At 38.3% G+C, this 20,494-nt stretch overlaps 3 protein-coding genes and 1 non-coding gene across 8 annotated transcripts; all 4 read right to left on the reverse strand.

Annotated features, from left to right (window-relative positions):
- Positions 1-421: 421 nt before the first annotated feature.
- On the reverse strand, positions 422-584 carry LOC135634432 (U1 spliceosomal RNA). Its single transcript, XR_010495349.1, has one exon. It is a non-coding gene; the product is annotated as a U1 spliceosomal RNA (small nuclear RNA).
- A 139-nt stretch (positions 585-723) lies between these two features.
- Positions 724-6,521, reverse strand: LOC135634121 (short-chain dehydrogenase TIC 32, chloroplastic-like). Its single transcript, XM_065144352.1, has 8 exons — positions 6,272-6,521; positions 5,469-5,700; positions 5,273-5,352; positions 4,497-4,650; positions 4,239-4,317; positions 3,078-3,162; positions 2,395-2,441; positions 724-1,014 (listed from the first exon to the last, which is right to left on the reverse strand). Exons 1-8 carry the CDS (start codon positions 6,375-6,377, stop codon positions 856-858), a joined length of 942 nt encoding a protein of 313 aa, XP_065000424.1. The 5' UTR covers positions 6,378-6,521; the 3' UTR covers positions 724-855.
- A 2,151-nt stretch (positions 6,522-8,672) lies between these two features.
- Positions 8,673-10,020, reverse strand: LOC103973378 (aquaporin PIP1-1). Its single transcript, XM_009387931.3, has 4 exons — positions 9,632-10,020; positions 9,263-9,558; positions 9,050-9,190; positions 8,673-8,976 (listed from the first exon to the last, which is right to left on the reverse strand). The coding sequence occupies exons 1-4, from the start codon at positions 9,957-9,959 to the stop codon at positions 8,881-8,883; spliced, it is 861 nt and encodes a 286-aa protein (XP_009386206.1). The 5' UTR covers positions 9,960-10,020; the 3' UTR covers positions 8,673-8,880.
- Positions 10,021-12,086: 2,066 nt separating this feature from the next.
- LOC135634120 (uncharacterized) lies at positions 12,087-20,374 on the reverse strand. Of its 5 annotated transcripts, none has more exons than XM_065144348.1 (11): positions 20,079-20,374; positions 17,986-18,148; positions 17,697-17,888; positions 17,427-17,563; positions 16,824-16,868; positions 16,554-16,607; positions 15,838-15,942; positions 15,541-15,747; positions 15,361-15,446; positions 12,885-13,807; positions 12,087-12,661 (listed from the first exon to the last, which is right to left on the reverse strand). In XM_065144348.1, exons 2-11 carry the CDS (start codon positions 18,074-18,076, stop codon positions 12,381-12,383), a joined length of 2,121 nt encoding a protein of 706 aa, XP_065000420.1. In that variant the 5' UTR covers positions 18,077-18,148; positions 20,079-20,374; the 3' UTR covers positions 12,087-12,380. The 5 variants fall into 5 exon arrangements, with proteins under 5 accessions (XP_065000420.1, XP_065000419.1, XP_065000422.1 ...); XM_065144347.1 differs by having other exon boundaries at positions 17,682-17,888; XM_065144350.1 differs by lacking the exon at positions 20,079-20,374 and having other exon boundaries at positions 17,682-17,760; positions 17,856-17,888; positions 17,986-18,076.
- Positions 20,375-20,494: the final 120 nt, after the last annotated feature.

The raw sequence follows: 20,494 nt of genomic DNA on the forward strand, positions 1-20,494 counted from the left end.
CCTGACATCGTTCGTTGCGAGCGAGCGAGCGAGCGAGCGCATCCATGAGGGTTTTTAGGTTCAAAAACGTACTGCAACTTGTTCGAAAGATCAAGATCGAGGTGCATTGATGTGTAAACATATCCTACCACCGCAATTCTAGTTAACAACCGTCGATAATGACAACTTTAAATGTGTCGAGCATTCAAAGCTGACGTTAAACACCGACGAAAATTGAGTCTGATCCAAGTTGCCCGTCAATGTTACGTTAGTCATTGATGAGTCCATCTCATTACTTTAATGAGTCTGTCACCTGGATGTGGATGACGGCTACTAATATGCTTGCAATTTGTGTCCATCGACTACAACCGTACAGTAATTATTGCTTGTGTTAAAAAAAAATGTCTTCCTTCTTCCGAGAGAAATTTTATGTTAGATTTGGGTAGGGGCCGCGCGAACGCGAATCCCCCTCTACCACAAATTATGACATCCACTCTCCCACTTGGGGGAGATGGTAAGCCAGCGATCCTCCCACGTGCAATAGAGGCAGCTGGCTTAGGCCACGAGCCTTCTTGATCGCCCGTCGACCCTGTCCAGGTAAGTATGGTTTCCTGACGCGGGGGTGCTCCCTATCTTATACACCTCTCGCCCCCTTACTGCATCTAATATAACCGATGTGGTACTATTTGCATCTCACAACCACACCATTCTGAACTCGAGAATTCTTTTCCAAGAACACTTGCATAAACCCAAATGGTATCACGTCCTTTATCGATAAATTAAATCCAGAACAAACCACAATAACATCCTTGGAAGTATTTATTTGTTCTGACAAGCAAATACTTGTTATACTATTAACCATAGGTTTCAAACATATCAGGTAACTAAATCTACACTGAAGTCCCACAGTTTCTTCGCCAAGTCCACATCCTTGGCTTTTGAACTTGACTCAGCTAAATTGCTGTCGCAAAAGTACCTGCCACTCACCTCCTTGACTTGAGGATGCAGCGCTACGTAGCATGTGGTTGCTGCCCCCTGTCAAGAAATTGATTGAAAAAAATCACCAGATATTCCAAATTAATAAATCAACTGAGTGATCTTTTTATGCTTCACTTTCTATCAAATGGACAACATGAGATAGTGATGACTGATCACTTCATATATCACAACGGAGTATCCATGAAACTGCAAAACTAAATCCGTGGATGTGCTTGTTTTCCTTTGTTAGATATTTTTATTTCTTTTCCAGCTTTGTTGAGTGTAAGGAACATGGCTAATGATACTTGAGTCCTTGGAATGAACCAGATAGTGATCGGGAATGGATTTGATCATCTTAAAGTATTTCAAAATTATTCATCTCACACAAGGATTTATATAGAACAGAGTAGGCGTTACTAGTAATTTATATTTTTAAACAAAAGAAAACACAGGACTGTATTCCTATCTGAGAATGTATATGAATAAGACAATTGCAAGGTCAAGAAAGATCCTTGTCCATTGGACTGTTTGATGTTACAGCAAACACTTGCAAAGAGAAATGCACAACATGCCACATGATGTACATGAATTTCCAAGTAAAATGACATTGTAAACTATGACAATACTTGATGAGCAATACATGCATATTGGTGTGTGACACAAAAATTTAACAGTATTCTTGATTAAAATGATTATAAAAATTCCTTATCAGATTAAAAAAAATAAAAAGCTAAAAACTTAGATAACTAAATAACTATAGTAGTCATTTGAGTTTTTCATATTTCAATTCGACTGTGTTCAAGGTAAGAAATGGATGCATATTAAGCTCCTTGATTAGTCAAAGCAGGTAATAAATAAACTAGAAAATCAAATTCTAATTGATAATCACATTTTATGCACCGATAACATGAAACCTCAAGCTTCATGTTAAATAAATTCTATAAAATAGCATAATAAACTCAAGTCATGGTTTAATATTATGCCAGGCGAGCGCGAGGTGATTTTATTGACTTATATCTACAAAAATAGATGTTGATCTAGTAATTCCATAATCTGGTGATCTGCCTACATAGTCAAAGTGGCAGAACCAAAATTTTGATACCAGCATTGGTACCCACAAGGTTTGTGTGTACCAGTCAGTATGGTATTGTATGCCCATATCAATCAAAAATTGTTAATAGATTACTTGATACGTCGGCACCAAAAGACATGGTATGGTCCATAAATATGGCATCAACATAGGATCACCTTCACCACCAGTCCGCCAGGTCCTACTTGCTTAATAATTGACAAGAAGAATGCTATCTTTTGGTTTAGTTTAATTATGTCAAACATGCATTAATGTGTGAAGATGACTCAGATGCTAGATAGCTATTGTTTATTGTTTGCAAGGACTCGACTCACTAAAAATATAAACAACACAAACATAAAAAATACCTGCTGCACATTTTTCAACACTAGCTTCCCGAGCGTACGAGCAATGACTGCATTAGATCAAAAGAAGATGCACTGTGTTAGATGAAACATCAAGGACTCAAGCTTACATTTTAAAACTGAAAACTTCTTAGATGAACTTAAATGCACATATTTGGTTTTGGATTGTGAACTAAATTAAAGCATGAGTAATGTCAGAAATTTGCCTGTGACCATCAGTTCAATCAAGCACGCTCAACCAGGTGTTACACAAATCAACTTAGTCTTCATTTGGTAACTACCGATGCATAAATCATCCCATAATACAATTATTGACAAAACAATAAAGATCAACATTGGAGTGGTGACGAACCTACTATGCAAGATTTTCATCATTGTGAATTAAAATAATCAATATACATGATAAATATATTCTCTAAGGCCAGAAGTCTTATCAGAAAAGTTGAATGTCCATGATTGGTCACAAGATGAGATTAATGTCGTTTCTCACTTGAGGCTGTCTTGTATATCAACAAAATAGCTTTCTATTCATCTATATGATACAACAAATTGAAAAACAGCTTCGTAACCTGCTTTGCCACACATTATTAAATACTCATGTCCAGAACCATGAATCAAGTACAAGCATTCTCATGTCCAATAAATCAAATATTGCAAGAAAAACACATGGAGCTCTATTTGTTTACCATCTATGAAACTGTGGTAACGAAGAAGATTTGTGATAATCGATCCAGGATGAAGAGAATTGGCAATTATCTCCACCTTCTCTTCCTGTTGAGACAAATAAAGAAGCCAGCTGATAATGTTCCTCATATATGCATATCAAAATCAATAGGAATAATAGCATGATACAAGGAAAAACTCCAAAAAGCTTGTTGTCAGTTAACAAGTATTACACGACCACAAGCAAAATTCAGTTCACTTTTGGCCCACTATTGATGGGTATAAATTTCCATTAAGCTAAGAACCTGTGAAATTTATACTCCTGATAAGCTTACTTCAGTCTCAGCATTTATATTTACATTATCAAGTGTTAATTGAGATGCTTCTTTTCATTATTTATGGTTTTCATTATGCAGAAAACAAGGATCCTATTGTCTTTACAGATTATGGAATCTTAAGGAATGCATACCTCCATTTATCTTTAGACCATGGTATATTGGGACCAGGATCTCAACATCACAGTCCTTCCTCTTCTAGTTACTTAAGCTATTTTTTTGTGATATAGTTATTGTGCAACGTTTTTTTAAATGACAACACAGATTATGGAATCTTAAGGAATGTATACCTCCGTTTATCTTTAGACCATGGTATATTGGGACCAGGATCTCAACATCACTGTCCTTCCTCTTCTAGCTACTTAAGCTATTTTTTTGTGATATAGTTATTGTGCAACTTTTTTTTAAATGACAACACAGAAATAACTATTACATAATGACAGTCAACATAATTTTAAGACCATCTATGTCCAGATCAATGTAATATGTAACAACGACTATTGTCTTCAAAAATTTTATTTTCAAATTTTGAGCAACTTATCAGAATTGAAAATTGGTTAGCACCTAGGAACCTTCATGAGTGACAAACGGAGCCAAATAGCACCCAATAGCTTGTTCCCTGACATGGTAACAGTTGAGTGCCGAGCTAAAGAACCAATTGATGCATAAGGTTCTTAACAATTAGAAAATTGTAATGCCTATTTGAGGACATCTGTCATATAAACGCAGTAAATCAAGCTTTACAACTGATGAAGGATATGTTCCAAGAAATAACTGAGATATTCACACTAGATTGTGAAAAATGGAAATTGTGTTATAATAATAGTTGCAGTCTCTAGCAGAATGAACCTTGAAGCATTTTGCAAGTTCATTAGCATGCAATATATTCGCAAGCTTTGACTGCCCATAGGCACCAATGCTGTTGTATCTGCAAGGAAAAAATTATAAACCAATAAAGAACTTCTTCCTGTTTCATCTTGTCTAATATAACCTGAATTTAGACCAAAAAGAAAATAATAGTACAGCATACAAAAGATCAGAAAATTTTGGCCCTAATCACAGGAAATCTCAAGTTAATATATTCAGGAACACACAATTCCATCGTACCCTGACTGATCATTTATTTTATCAAAACGAATTCCTTCACTGTATGCAAATCTATGCCCCTCTGATGAAACATTAACAATCCTGCCTTCTATTCTGGATGTACGGGATGCATTCTTCATATTGTCCAATAGAAGGTAAGTCAGAAGAAAATGGCCTGCAAAACATTAGAGTGAACTTCAGACATAACTTTGGCCATTAAACACCAAATTGGAGAACATAATTAATGTGTAAAACATAAAAGGTTGAAAATGTCCAAAATTAAAATGTAGAAGAAGGTTCAATGTTCCATACAAGCAGCAACAGTAAAAATTTGTTGCTCCCAACTGAATTATTCAATGAGCCATCAAATCAGTTCTTATTAACTCCGATAAAATAATCTACGGTCTTCTGTGACCATCCTGGTTATATTAACCCAAAATTTCCCAGACCACCTTGTCAATATATTCCTGATTCTTCCATGGGCATGACAAAACCATGTTAGATGACATTCCCTGGATGCATGCAAATCTTGTTATTCTATATTCCATATTAACAACATGCATTCGTGCATACATCTAAACATCCTCATCTCTTCAAATCTTTGCATAAGTCTTTCCTAATAGTTAGTCACCTACAGTGCTTCCTTTTCAAAAAAAAGAAATATAAAATGCTGAATATTTTTTTTTTTGGAAGAGAATAGAAGATTCCCATATATTTAGTTGTCATAAAAAAAAAATTAAATGCTTCTGCTAGTGCATACAAAAATCTCAGAATGGCCAAGGCATCGGAGCTCATACCAACATGGTTAGTTGCAAATTGCAGCTCAATACCATCTTGAGAGAGTGAGAATGGAGTTGCCATTACCCCTGCATTGTTGCTTCCAATGACAATAAAAAAACACGAAGACAAACAAGCGAAAGAGTTTAGTAGATGTTGAAAACAGAATTTTGTGTATCTCAAGCAAAAAAAATAACTCGTAGTTGGGTCTCTTACATAAGGATGTTCAGAGGAAGATTTAAGGAATTGAATTCAGAGGCAAACTTTCTCACTGATGCCATCGAAGTAAGATCCAACTCCATAACATCAACCTCGGCAGCCGGAATTTCCTTTAAAATCGAGTCCTTTACTGTGGCACCTGACGACAAATTCCTAACCGCCATAACTACGCGAACACCTCGAAGTGCAAGAACCCTGGCTGTTTCAGCACCAATTCCACTCGATGCTCCTGCAACCATAAGCATTCAAGCAAATATCACACAAGGATCACTAGTTCACTACCTTGTACAACAAAATATATCAAGGAAAAGGTCCGCAATTAGCTATAGAACTACTTCAAAAATATTTTAAATCACACAAAAGGAACTGTTGTATGCTATATGACAGCGTGGTTCACAGGATATAGCAGATATCAAAATCAAAATTCTCAGCACCCCCAAATCAATCTTGCAGCTCAATTAGAAAGCAGACCCAACAATAACAGCCGCTTAATTGAAGACCACGGACTCTATTACGACATGTAAGGCAATCTTTCCTCGTCCTATGATACCCATCCCGAACAATTGAGCATTAGGTCCAAAACATCGAGGTATGTCTAACGATTCTCCATGTCATCGTAGCTTTGATTGTTTCTCCTCTACGATGGCACTCCATAATTACTTCATCCTACGAGATAATCTGATACAAACGCCGCATCAAGAGAGAGAGAGAGAGAGAGAGAGAGAGAGAGATCTCCCGAGAGAGTAGCGAAGCTAAACAACTTCCGAATCAACAAAAAAAGAAAGAGAGATCTGGCGGACCTGTGACGACGGCGGTGAGGCCGCTCCCATCTAATCCTTCGGTGACCTCCTCCGCGGTGGATGACCAGGAGAACCCCGACGCCCCCTTCCGGCTGAACGGCCACATCTCCCTCTCCGTCCGTCTCGCCCTTCTCCCCTTTTGGTCTCTCTGTCCACGATCTTGCCGACAAGGTTTTGGGGATTATATCCGCGCTCCGATCCGTTGGAGCAGAGCACCGAGGAAGGAACGCACGAAGCCGCATCATCCCACTTGATGTGTCCACGAGAGAGCGAAGACTAATGTGGCCGCATCGCGACGTTGTCATCTGTGTCGGTCAGCGTGACGGACCAGATCGGACTGGGTGGGCATTGGTTTCGGTGGCCGGAGATTCGTGTCCTCTTTCATCTGACGGTGCAGATTTGATGAAAGACCGGAGGTTGCGTGACGTCATGACTACGCCATCCTGTGGAGAATACTACCGAAAATCTCATATCAGTTTTTAGGTCAAAAAATTTAAATGACGTGTTATTATTTTTGAATGATTGATTTGAATAGAATTGGCTGATAGACTTACGAACAATGGTATTGTAATGATGAAATAATATTATTGGAGATGATGTTAGGTTTTGACTTCTTAGGAAATACCCAATTCCTCGACAATTGCTATTAATTTGAAGCTTAGCAATTAATCCTAACTCGAGTATTCATTTTTCTATCCAAACATAATTCAAATCTAAAGGAAATGAATCCGATTTCATTGGGTAAAGTAAATATAGATTGATATTTACTAGTAACAGAATGGAAACGAACATGATACAAATAAATTTCATTTTATTACCCTAATTCGATCCTGCCTTGATATATTTTTTCTCTTCATCCAATCTAGTTTTAGATTTGAATTAAGAATACAATAATATGATTTAAGTGAGTCAAGAAAATCCAACTATACCCCCCGAATACAATAATATGATTTAAGTGAGTCAAGAAAATCCAACTATATACACCCCCCCCAAAGAAAAAAAACACTAAAGCCATATCATTTTTGGCAAAGCACATCCACAAGCATAATATATTGGCACAAAAAAATAGTTACCTAAAATAGGTTTTTATTTTATTTTATAAATTTACGTTCATAAATGAGTTTAGAGGGTTCGAAAGATAACACAGAATATTATATAAATTTTTTTTTTAATGACAAAATTGTGAACCTATGACTTTTATAATTATCGTAAGAAAAAAATATTAAGAAAGATAAAATTTTAATTATAAAAAAGTCAATTAAATACTATCCCTTATAATTAGACCTCTTTAGCATCATAGTATCTAGACTTATAAAATTTATATTAAAATTTTTATAATTATGAAAGTGAAACATCTAGTTCTATTTATCCTAATGTCATCGATTTCATCGACGGAAGTACAAAAATAATAAGTAAAATGATAATTTTAATATCTTAATTATATTTTTAATGGTGACGAACGATAATATTATTGGGAGTCACGTGTGACTATTGTCAACGCTCTACATTTGAGTTAGCGTTGCTTGACAACTTCATCGACACTAACATACTTGTAGAGCGTTGATATCTACATCATCATCTCACCTCTCGTCTCTCTTCTCATTCACAATAATATCATCGTTTGTCTTCATCGAAAACGTAATTAAAATATTAAAATTATTATTATTTATTTTTTATTTAATTTTAGTTTTTAAATTTTAAAGATCAAAACGGTAAAAAAAATCCAAGTCCAATGAGTAATTATAATTAAACCCAAATAAGATTGAATTTATCTAACATAAAAATATATATATTTTATGTTCTCTGGTCTACGTGCAAATAAATGCTTTCTTTTTCAAAACAATCACGCAGAAAATCTTGCAGGTGTCTGTCCTGTGGAGAAGAACGTGAAGAACGGTGGGGTGTCTCGAAGAGCAGACGAAGAGGCATAGAACACAGGTGTGGCAGGTCATCCTCGTCGCCAAAGACCGTGCCCTGAAGAATCCCAAGTCCCAAAGCTTTCAGTTGCAGGCAGAAGCATCTTCTTCGTGCATGGCCTCATCCCACCAAAACCCGTCTGCTTTGCCAAAAGGAACATGGGAGGCACTGCTTTGGACGGATGGGAAAACCAGGCTGCCAGAACCACACCTTTAGCAGCAGCCCCCATGTAGCAGTTGGCCTACCACGCCGCTCCCATCACATCCCACCTAAAGGTTCTCCCCATCACCCACCATCATCGTCCATCTGTGCCACAGCACCGGCCACCATCATTGTTTTGAGAGTATGCCACTCGCTCGATCTTTCTTTTACCTCCGTCCTTGCCTTTGTTTTCCATTACTTTATTTCACTCCAACTTTGGTGAGATAAGATGAAGATGTTAATAACTATATGCAAAGAGATAAGGTTTCCCAACAAGAGAATATGCTTCGGAAGCTGGCAAACACCACATACTTAGATCGAGAGACACAACGACATGCATCAGTACTTAATTTACACTCTTGATCGACAACCACAGTGCTGTGCAAATCACAGTTCTGGAACACACTCCAAGCCAGAAACAAGCCATGATGAAAGAAAGGCACACAGAATCATGAGACAGGTGATTATGAGAGGAGATGGAAGGCTCTCTCTCAGGGCCTGCTCTTGAATGGGATCGCCCTGATGACTATCTGGTGGTAGATGGCAGCAAGAGCAGCTCCAATGAAGGGTCCAACCCAAAAGATCCACTGAGACAAGGAAACAGGACAGTTAGTAAGTAGTGTCATCTGAGGCTTGTGAGGGTTCCACAGACACACTTACATGATCATCCCAGGCATGCTTCTTGTTGTAGATGATGGCAGCGCCAAGGCTTCTGGCAGGGTTGATGCCGGTGCCGGTGATGGGGATGGTAGCCAGGTGGACAAGGAACACGGCAAACCCAATGGGGAGGGGAGCCAAAATCTGCACAGATGCGTAACACTTGTTAGATCAGATCAACCATGGTCAACATCAAGAACTTGGACATGTACTCACGGGAACATGAGAGTCCCTGGCGTTTCTTTTGGCGTCAGTAGCAGAGAAAACAGTGTAGACGAGGATGAAGGTGCCGACGATCTCAGCACCCAGGCCATCACCCTTGGTGTAGCCAGGAGCCACGACGTTAGCTCCGCCACCGTTGCTCTCATAGAGCCCCTTCTGGTACCCCTTGACCACACCGGCACCGCAGATGGCGCCCAGGCACTGCATCACCATGTAGAACAGAGCCCTGGTCAGCGACAGCTTCCTCGCCAGGAACAGCCCGAAGGTCACCGCGGGGTTGATGTGGCCACCTGACGATTTAGCACAAGTGAGTCGACCAAAAGGTTTCAGAGACCCAAATGGAAGGGAAAGCAGATCCCTTACCAGAGATCCCGGCGGTACAGTAGACCAAGGCAAAGATCATGCCACCGAAGGCCCAGGCAATCCCTTGGATGCCCACCGTGGAGCACTTGCTGTTGGACTTGACCACGCCCATGACCGTGAGGATGGTGATGTAGAGGAAGAGGAAGGTAGCCATGAACTCCGCTATCCCAGCCCTGTAGAAGGACCAAGAGGTGAGCTCCCCGGGCTCGAACAAGGGAGCCGGTGGCGGTTCCTTGTAGTCCTTGTCGCTCTGCGCTGCCGTTCCTATCGGCTGCCTCTCCGAGAACTTGTTTGCTCCCAACCTCACATCTTCCTCTTTCCCTTCCATCTTCCTGTTTGCTTGTGGTAAAGGCAAGCACGACAGACTCCTTGAGTGGAGGAATCAGGGTGTCGTTGGGGCTTTATAGGCGTAGAGGCGGGGTGGCGTGGTAGCAGATGGGTTGTGCTGTCTCGCCACGAGACTAATCGGAGATGGAGTACAGTGCTAATAAGATAGATAGGGATGATTCCCTGATGGCAACATGGCGTGCAATTGTGGCCTCGAGGCTTCTTTCTTTACCGTCCATCTGCTTTTGCTTTTTGACCTGCTCCGTAAAGCAGCTCGGCTACGTCGAGGTTAAGAATGGCAAAAGCTTTTCCCGACGCTCGGCTCGAGGCGAAGCGGGTTTGCGTTCCTCTTTACCGCTTCTTCGTCGTCCCGTGGGTGAGCTGAGGAGGAGGGAGGACACGACAAAAGCAGGGATGATGAACGAAACTTCGCTGCGTCGGAAGCGCTTCCCAGTGAGAGACGACCGTTGCGGCGTTGCGGAGCGAAGGGAGGACGTGCGTTTAAAGTTGGGATTCGCAAGACAACGGCTACGGATTCCACGTTGGCTGTAGCCATAATGATTTATATTTTAAATTCTAAAATTTAATTCAAATTATCGGGTTAATTATGTATATAGGTGATTTTTTTTTTAATTATTTTGATAAATTCTTGGAATCAATTTATTTTTATCTCTCTCTCTCTCTCTCTTTTTTTTTTTTTATAATCTCGTTGGACTTACCATTACCTTTGTAAATCATCTTAGGCTTATCTCACCCTTGTGCGAGGAGAGAAGGGATACAACGATGATGATTCTTATTATCCTTATCTTACAGGCTTTACATGCAAAAAAAAAGAAAGATTTGATGGGGTTCACGAAGGTAGAGACAATTCTCGTGCAAGGAAAAAAGAGGTGTAGCGATGATAGCTTTTGTCGTCCTCGTTTGTAGCTCTTATGCATAAGGAAGGGTGATAAGATCATTGCCATAGCTGCCTGCAAAGGGGTAGGGACAACAAAACTGATCGAGGCAAAGAATAAATAATTATTTATAATTTTTTTTAAAAAATATTTTGAATATATATATATATATATATATATATATATATATATATATATACATATATATATATTTATTTATTGGACGTGAAATAGGATTCCTAGCACTTGGTGTCACACTCGACCGCCTCACATGTCACAGTGGCCACTGATAGCAATGTTTGGCCGTCGTCAAATACACTAGTGTATTTGGCGGTGCAGATGACAGAGTCGTATCGTGTCGTGTCTTCCTCGTGGAATTGATGGTTGATTCGATCAACAAGAACGTTCGATTGATATCAGACAAATGCTACCTTGATCGCCATGTTTGATTCTTCATCTCGCGTTGATTAACCTGCGTCACGTCGTAAAGGATTGCATTGTTACCAGGAGATGACCTGCTCTTTACGAACCGTCGCAGCGAGCCAAAAAAAGAAAGAATAATAATAATAATAATAATAGTTATTTTTATAATGATAAATGAATAATTATTGCAGGTTCGATGATTTAGATTAAGTAAACTATTTGTTCTCAATAGATTCTTTGGACCATTCACTTGCAGACAAGAAAAGAAGGTGGAGATGACATTGAAATGTCAGCATATTGCCGACGCACGTATTCCTCCTCCCACGGATTGAAGAAACAGCCAAAGGTTCTTTGCTGGCCGCGAAACGAAAAACCACACACACAACCACCGCTCTCAGATTTAAAACAAACATTTCCACACCGCGCTTGGCCCACGAGTTGCCCTAATAGGACCTTTTGCGGTCGTGCCACGCGTCGAGCATAAGGGCCCCAACAAGCGCGTTTCCTGGTTGCACACACAGTTACGGTGATGTTTCGAGGAAGAAGAATTATTACTAACGCCTAACGAGGAGGAGGTAACCTCCGAACGAACATTAATATGAATCTTCCTCTTCGAGGTTGGGTTTGTAGGGCAGGCGAGGGACCTCTGGCAAAGGCAAACCTTCGGCCTCTGATAACCTGACCATTTAATGATATATAATAGATGGTTGCCAAACGACAACAAGATGCTCTGTCATGTGGCAGCATTGATAAATCATGCCATGTAAAATTAAAAAAAAAACAAAAACGAAAAAGAGGAGAAAAAGGTGTACAAACAAATTCGACCATTGCACTATGATGGGAAATCTGAGAGAATCTAGAAATTGACATTTGGAACAAACTGAACAGGAGAACAATGGGAGCAGATTATTACAACATTAAACTGCGCCTACAGACTACCAGTCTGCCGGAAACAAAGGAGAGAAGCCTTGAAAGTTTAGACAAACATTTCCAATTACTTCTGCCCAAGGGACATAAAATAACAGAAGACCTCTGCTAAAACTGGTGCCTCTGTGTATAGACTGCATCTTACACTGAAACTGTACCCATTATTCCACCTCAATCTACTCACCTAAAGCAGTACTCCGTTGCTTCGCAACATATTTTAGTTTGTAATTTTTGTCGGGCTTTGTTCTAAATTTAGGCTTGGATGAAGATTCGATCAAATCCACTCCAGGCACCCCACCTTTTTCTCCGCTACCAAATTTGCCATGTCCAAGGCAATCATAAGAATGTGGCCTTTCCTCAGAGCAATCATACCGGGGATTATCGCAGCTATCATATGCTTCAGTTTCAGATGGTAGAACTAGCTTCACATGATCTGCAGCAATGGCCTCCTTCCATCCTGCATAATATTATAAGCTTATCAGATTAGTACACTATGATCAATACAAAACAATGCACACCTAGTTGATCACCATGCATAAAAAAGAGACTCTTTATTTTTTTCACTCAACATTGCTGTACAACAGATATGGTTCAGTTCACTTGTTCACAGAGATTAAGTTAAAGAGGGTACGGATCACATACTTCAGAAAGGAGGGACATTAACGAGAGAAAATTCTTACTCTCTGTGAGAAAAGCCTCTGCAATTTTGCTTGAGAACAACAATGGCCCTGCACTTGTTTGGGCTGCCAAAGAGTCCTGCTGTGCCCCAGGAACACTGTCTCTCTTCTCAACTAAAGCAAGATGGGTCTCGCTGGGAGAAACTTGGTCAGAATTTTTGGCCAAAGACACATCCAAGTTATAGTCCTTCATATCAGATATAGTTGTCAATTCATACCCACTTTCATGGCATCCCACGGGTTTCCACAGCATTCCTGTTGAAGATTTGACATTGTTGTGTTTAGTACAAGGCTTGACCAGCTTCCCTTGAGAAGATTTAGATCTATCACTGCTTCCAAGTGCTACACATATTGAACCAATTATAACCTTCGAACCATCAACATAAATCGAATGATCTTGATGAATCTTGTCCATTCTGTCATATGGCACCTCCTCTCGCCTATTTTTCTGGGTCCAAATCTTATAACCAGTGGTTGATGAAGCGGCCTTTGTGTCCTTATAGAGACCATTTTTTTTTGGACCTGAAAATTTTGCAGCAGGGACCTGAAATGTACCAAAACCATTTTTAATGGTTTTTTTTGGTTTGGAGAGTAAATGCTGCGTGGAAACAGGATGTTGTTTGTCATTCATCTGATTTTGAACAATATACTGAACTGCAACCTCGGTATCCACATGCATCCTGAAGTCGGTAGCCATAACAGGGTCCAATGATGGAGTAAAATGATGGACTTGGTTTTCTGATATTGCTGGGGTATTCAAATCTGAATGAGATGAAGTCCTTGAACTTGATCTCCCAGGGAATTCAGTTTTGCCGTCTGTACTTCTAATTGAACCGATCCTATTTTCTACACCAATTAAGTCCTTTGTTTTCTGTTCTTTCTGCCTAAGTTTCTTCAATCTTTTCCTTTCCAGAAGTTCAGCTTGCCTGTAATCAACAAGTCAGTTTTTCATCAAGAAAAAGACAAAGATCAAACCTAGGTACTCTGCAACGATGAATGATATCCTTTCTCATGATTATTAGATAGCCACAGAAAAGAAAAAAATATATATATCTACAGAAAAAAATTAGAAAGCAAAAAAGAAACTATTATCACTATTAGTGTGTGATTCTACAATAAACTTAACCAAAGGGTACATACAGAACACACTTAAATTCACAACATGGTTGCGTCCTAGTACTCTAAAATCATGAGCTAACTGGTTCCAACTGTTATCAACACAAAGTTTATAGTTTTCATTACATCACTGATACATGCCATAACGAATCAGCATTTATGAGTCAGGATATGATATGCCATCTGCCAGGCAAAGGTTGGTCTACTGGCTGGCATGAAAACACAGCATTTGATAGCAGTGATAGTGAGAAAGTAACAACGTTAATTTGAATCTAAATTGCCTGCATTAGTTACATAATTAACATGGTCCGCACAGATAGTCACAGACGGATACAAGCCCAACATTGTCAGGGACTATACAAAACGCCTTTATAATGCAACCATGATTACTTCCAGATTGAATTACAGTAATAATCAATTCCGCAACAGCTGAAAGCGTGACCTTGAAGTGCAAATATGATTGCTAAATTAAATTGTGAAAGATATTCAAATCCAATTAGCTGTTTCTACAAACAGAATCATTTGAATGACTTCTTAAATTCACAAATTATCAAGTTTCATATGACCATTTTACCAGGGTGCAATCATTCAGGAATGTTAGAGGGTCGACCAAGGTATAGGGAGCACTTCAAGGCTGACAGAAAGTAAAGCCGATTTACAAAACTCCAATTTTACAAACTCTTCTCAGTCATAATTCCAAATTATTCTACATCTAGTAATAGCTTGATTTGATGTGTTGAGTTAATTGTAGAAACGCTAAACGAGTTATCTAAAGCAAGGCCTTCTAGCACAAATTTTCACCCATAACTATTTTATAAGAAAACTAATGATCAAAGACTCTGGGGTACTACATAACTTCATATGTCAATGAAATACTTGAAACTCTTCTTTGCAGCATTATTAAAATTTTTTTACAAAGAACAGACAGGAAGCAAGCATATGCATTTTTTGTCCTTTTTCTTTAACCTCTCAACCTGGCATGTGCACAAAGAGTTCAATTGTAGTGAAGCTGCCACAGGCAAGAACTACATGTTATCTGAACCACAAAATTGCTGATTAACTGATTAATAAAACAAGAAATGAAGGTAGGACTCCAATCTTTAGAAAAGGTGACTAAATTGTCACCCTTTCACCATGAGATTCAAAAATAATGATTAATGCAAACCTTTGGTAATGGTCTGTTAGAAATTGCATTATAACCTAGAAAGGCATCTTCATGAATGGACACAAAAATTAATAATTAACAAAATAAGAAAGTCAAATCAGATCAAAAAAATCTACCCAACATTTTTTTTTGTTTAATCAGATATATAAGATCACTATAACAACGTTGGTTCAGTCACATGTTAAATCACCCAATTACCTTCTCTGAGCAGCTTCCTCTTCCTCCATGAGCAACTTATGGCATCTTAAAGCTTCAGCATCCTTGTCAGCAACCCATGATTTGACCTGTAAATTGGATCAATTTGGTCAAGACTTTTCTTCTTCCTCACAACAAGTAAAACGATAATAAAACATGAAAATATGGAGGACTTCACCATACCAGTTTCTGCTCAAGCAAGAAACTAATACAAGCAATGAGGTTTTTCATTTCCAGTGCAATCTTTGATACTTCACCGTCAAACACAAACTTCTGCAAGGACACAGCTGTGCCAGTGCACAAAAAAGTATTTTCACTTGCATCATCAAGGATACTAAAGAGTTTCTTGGAGCATATCGGTGAGCTGGCAGGCCTTGCTTGGATCACATCCTGCAAAATCATCATAGTTCGATAATGGTACTTGTGACATGCAGATAAAAATGAATAGAGAGCCTGCTATAAGTAGATTATGCCCATTACCAATAAAGCAGATCCAGCCTTTGCATATGTTTGCGGTAGAGAATGAAAGAATGGCTTTCCAATCCATAATGACAATACCCTTATGATTGAAGCACCACTAACCTCCTGAAAATGTGCTATTTATCAGAGTCCTCTCAAGAAAGCCAGTGCATCATCAGCATGCATCTTCTCAATTTTCCAACATGACACAGATGATGATGCCCAATAGAGTTCATTTAAAGTGACTATGGAATAAACTAATGTGCATCTCAGTAGGTGCAAAAGGGGAGAAGGAAATTTTTTTTGTTATGTAATTGATTTTATTTATTTAACTTTTATTTCCTTTTTTGTTGTGGAAAGTGATAGGGTTTGCTTGTCAAACCCTGCTGCTAAATTCTCACAGTGGAAATTTGGAAAGGATGATTTTGATGTAGTCACTTTTATAAAGAATAAGATTACAACTAATGCAATCATGTCTTTCACAATTTAGATTTATATATCCATTTATTTATCATTAAAAAATTCCATAAAAAGGACCTTTAAATTATTATTTAATCTGCAGAGAGTACGAGTCTAGATGGTCTGACATTCTTTTTTTTGGATGACAGTGTCCAAGTGAAAACTCTGTTGGACTTATACATCTATGCACCTCTACTAAAGGTTTATGTAGACAAAAAACAAGAAAAACATTTGAATTAATTTATGTTCTTTTCAAAAGGTTGAAGTGAAAACATCACCTCTATGGACATGTTTGTGAAAGAAAGAATTTCTTCGGCCTTATCCGAAGATAGCTGAAATTACAACATGCAAAGAAGAATTAGTGTCTGAGAGAAAAAAGGAGCAAACTAAACGACAGTTGCATATGGCTGATAACTGAGCATGATCCAAGACCAAATCCAAGTCCAACTGCTCGTATGAATAGGTGTCTTCAGTGAAAGTTCGATATTATGCTTCAACTTGCTTAGCCATATTTACAGTTTATATTCCAAATTCAAGCAAAGTATTACCTTATCCCAGAAGGCACCCAAATACTCCCTGTTCCTTGGAAAATCCTACAAAATTGTAACCACCCATAAACAAGAAAAACCATATGCAAAAGTTAAAAGTTTTAAAAAATAAATAACAGAAATGATATCTTATTATGATGTGAAAGAACAAATTGTTCCAAGGAAGTTCATATGATCAATTACATGCTCAATTCTGGTATGTTCATAAAACTCAGTCAGAAAAGAATAATGATAGATAAACAAATGGTTCATGCAATACCTTTTAGCAGGATTCTTTTGATAGAAAACCTGTGGACGTATAGATAGATAGTATAGGACTCCAGGCAATAATGCAAATGACCAAAGAATAGGGGAAAATGGAATTGTGAACTATTTGCAGATGACATCTTAATTTATAACTTCCACAAATGCTCGAAGAACAAGAACAGAAAGACATACTGATTTCTTTTTGGAAATTTATAAGTAGTTTAATTCCAAAAGAACAAACGATTAGTTATTATTATAGGCATCCATGTTCAGGTTAAAGACAATAATAATGCTTTAAAAGGAGATCTCGTTAATGAAGGCCATGCTGCGAAAGGGAGATAGGGTGGAGAATAAGACCTTATCAATCTTTAAGGTACGCCTATGCACAAGTATGTGTCTTCTATAATTTATCATAGCGCAAAACTCTCGAGAACACTTTTCACATTTCTGCAATTGCACCTTAGCTGGTGAGAACAAAGGCCATCCTGGAAGATCTGGCAAATTAAGATAGGGTTCATCTATTAACACCATGAACAAACCCACTTTGATTTAGCAAGAATTATAACCTATCGCTAGTTATATCCAAATACCTTCTTTAGAGACTTGACATACATTTTTCAGGCTCACCGTTTGCCCTTGCAGCAGCTTGAGCAAAGGCTAGAACAGCTTCAGGAATTTTGAGTGCTTGCATCTGTTCAGATGAGGTTTTAGTCCCCTTGATAGTGCTGCCACTATCCTTTGAAGAACAACTATCTTCCATAGCCTCACTCATGCCAGCAGTCTCACCTTTGAAAAGTTCAAGAATGCTATCCTTTCCTCCTACAAAATTGTCCAACAATTAATCTTTAGAAAAATTGCTGCTTTCCTACTGGTCTAGAGCATTGGAGTAAATGAATCCAGTGAACAAGATTATCACCAGTTCTACAGACTGAAAGAAGTGTTTCTTTATCAATTGCTTGTCTAATGATGTTGTTCAGGGAGTCCTGCCCTTCCTTGCCTGGTTTCATCTCCCCAAATCCGCCACAAGCTCTTGATTTAGCAAAAAGAAGTTCAACCTTTGCAAGAAATATGCTTGGTTTCTGTTTGTAAAGAATACACAAACATAAATCAATGTGAAATCCAAGAACTATATCCAAAAACACAACGAGGCATGTCAGATGAATAAAAGAATGATCAGCCCTTGAGAAAATCAGAAAGAAATCTAAGTAAACTATTGCTTACTCGACAAAGAGGTACTGCTGTCAGTGCTTTGATACAAACTAGTTGGCAAATTGCAATGGCTAACCACAAGAAAGGAGATACAAGACCAAGTACAATTAACAATGAAATGGTTCTAAAACTTGCAGTAGCTATGTTGCAAACAGAATATAATAGCACATTGACATACACAAGCAGAGCTCCAAGATCACAGAAGTATCAAAAGAACATATAAATTCTTTTTTCGTCTAATAAGTACTTGTTGTCACAATAAGCATTACCAGATAAACCCTGCTAAAGTATCAAGCATCCATTCATTGAACTAGACACGACTGTCAAGAATGATCAGATGTTTTAGACAAAAGGAAATAATATAATATACAACAAACGAATATATGAATCAACAATTTCTGATTGTTGATATTGTCGACAATATTTTAGATAACACAGGCACTAGACAGACAGCTAAAGGACCATATACTGCTATCTCGATCTAGGTAACTAGCCAACTAAATGGCCGCATACAACCAATGCCCACATCAGTTACAGTGGCTTTAGTTAAACCAACAGAAGCAGTAGTTGTTGCCTTACAACTGCCAGATAATGCTGAGAAAGGATCTCAGATGAGTGTGCCTTTTCCAACTCCACTGAGACAATAACATCTAGCATCTCAGATGAGTGTGCTGACATAAGTTCACAAGTATTTGCAAGTTGCATCATGGAGAAAGAAGGAACAAGAAAAAGAATAAAAAAAAAAAGCAAAAGTACTGTGACATGGAGATCTCTGCATTTCTCATCTTCTTCCCAACCTAAAATATCTTTCCAGATTTAGGCTCAAAACACAATCTACAACTTAGATAACAAACTTCTAGGTAGGTAATCTTGTTACTATCTAATATCCAAATTAAGTAGCAAGAAAAAGATGTAAGAGAACAACAAATGGATTATTTACTTAATTCCAGATCATAATAATTGCCTCTACCACTTTCTTAATTTATCATGAGTGTTATTTCTCTTCTTACCTTGTGCCCATTCTCCACTAAATGCCATAATGACGTACCCTGTCTACCATACAGAATGAAAATGTATGCACTTCACAGTTTGCATACAGTACATGTTATCTGAATACATAACAAGTTACTTGAATGTAAGCTATATAATTAATAAGTATCTCAATATTCTTAACTGACAGACTTGTCAACTTTATTGAAGAAGTGTCAAATTTGCTTCAAAATCTAATTTAAAAATACTACATAAGTTGTCATTTGATAAGACATACTTTTATCAATGAAAAATTAGCTGAAGACTTTAACCAATTATGCAGCCATGAAAAGGTTATAAGGTTAATTAGAAAAATGTTAATTATTTCAATTAGCAAGGAGTGTAACAGGGATAAACAATCATGATTGTGGAACTGTTGCATTACATGTGTCAATGCAATCAAATCTAGAATCTCCAAAGAAAAACCTGCTTCCCAAATAATTACCTAAATAACAACCTCCAAAAGCACTTAGATTCCGAAATTTATTGCCAATTACACGACATTTTATACATAATTATCGAAAGCAATCATTGACACTGCACAACATGAAACTGAAACCGAGCTAACATCGGATATGCATCCAAAAAGACATCAACTGGTGCACAAATCACAAATTAGGATCCTGATCTGGTACCAATACATGAACCCAATATTACATATCATGTCATAATAACAAATCAAACGTCTTGACGTTCGACACCAAGATAACCATTCGGAGTTCAGCTCCAATGTAAAAGAAACCAAAACGATGAAACCAAGGACAAACTCACCAAGGTCAGAAACTAAAGACGATAGTTGTAGGAGATCAATAACGATCCAACTTGGGAGAGACCCCGCAACGCCTCCGAACCGCGAGATCTCGGATCGCCGCAGGAACGATCAATGTGAAACAAAGCGGGCAGAGGGCGAGACTTCGATGCGGATTCAAGAGATCGGCACCGGTAGGAGGAGGGCTCGGCCAACGGGGAATCGGGGAGATCGGAAGGAGGTGTCGCGGGGGAGACGAGGGCGGTGGAAACCCTAGAAACGCGGTTGTCGATGGAGAATTCTCGAAGGAGACGACGAACTGGGAGAGACGGGCGGGATTATATACATATATATACATATGTATATATATGTATACATATACGTAAGTATATATATATATATACAGATACATATGTGTATATATACATATGTATATATA

The sequence above is a fragment of the Musa acuminata genome, chromosome BXJ3-3 (genome assembly GCF_036884655.1).
Source record: "Musa acuminata AAA Group cultivar baxijiao chromosome BXJ3-3, Cavendish_Baxijiao_AAA, whole genome shotgun sequence".
NCBI lineage: Eukaryota > Viridiplantae > Streptophyta > Magnoliopsida > Zingiberales > Musaceae > Musa > Musa acuminata.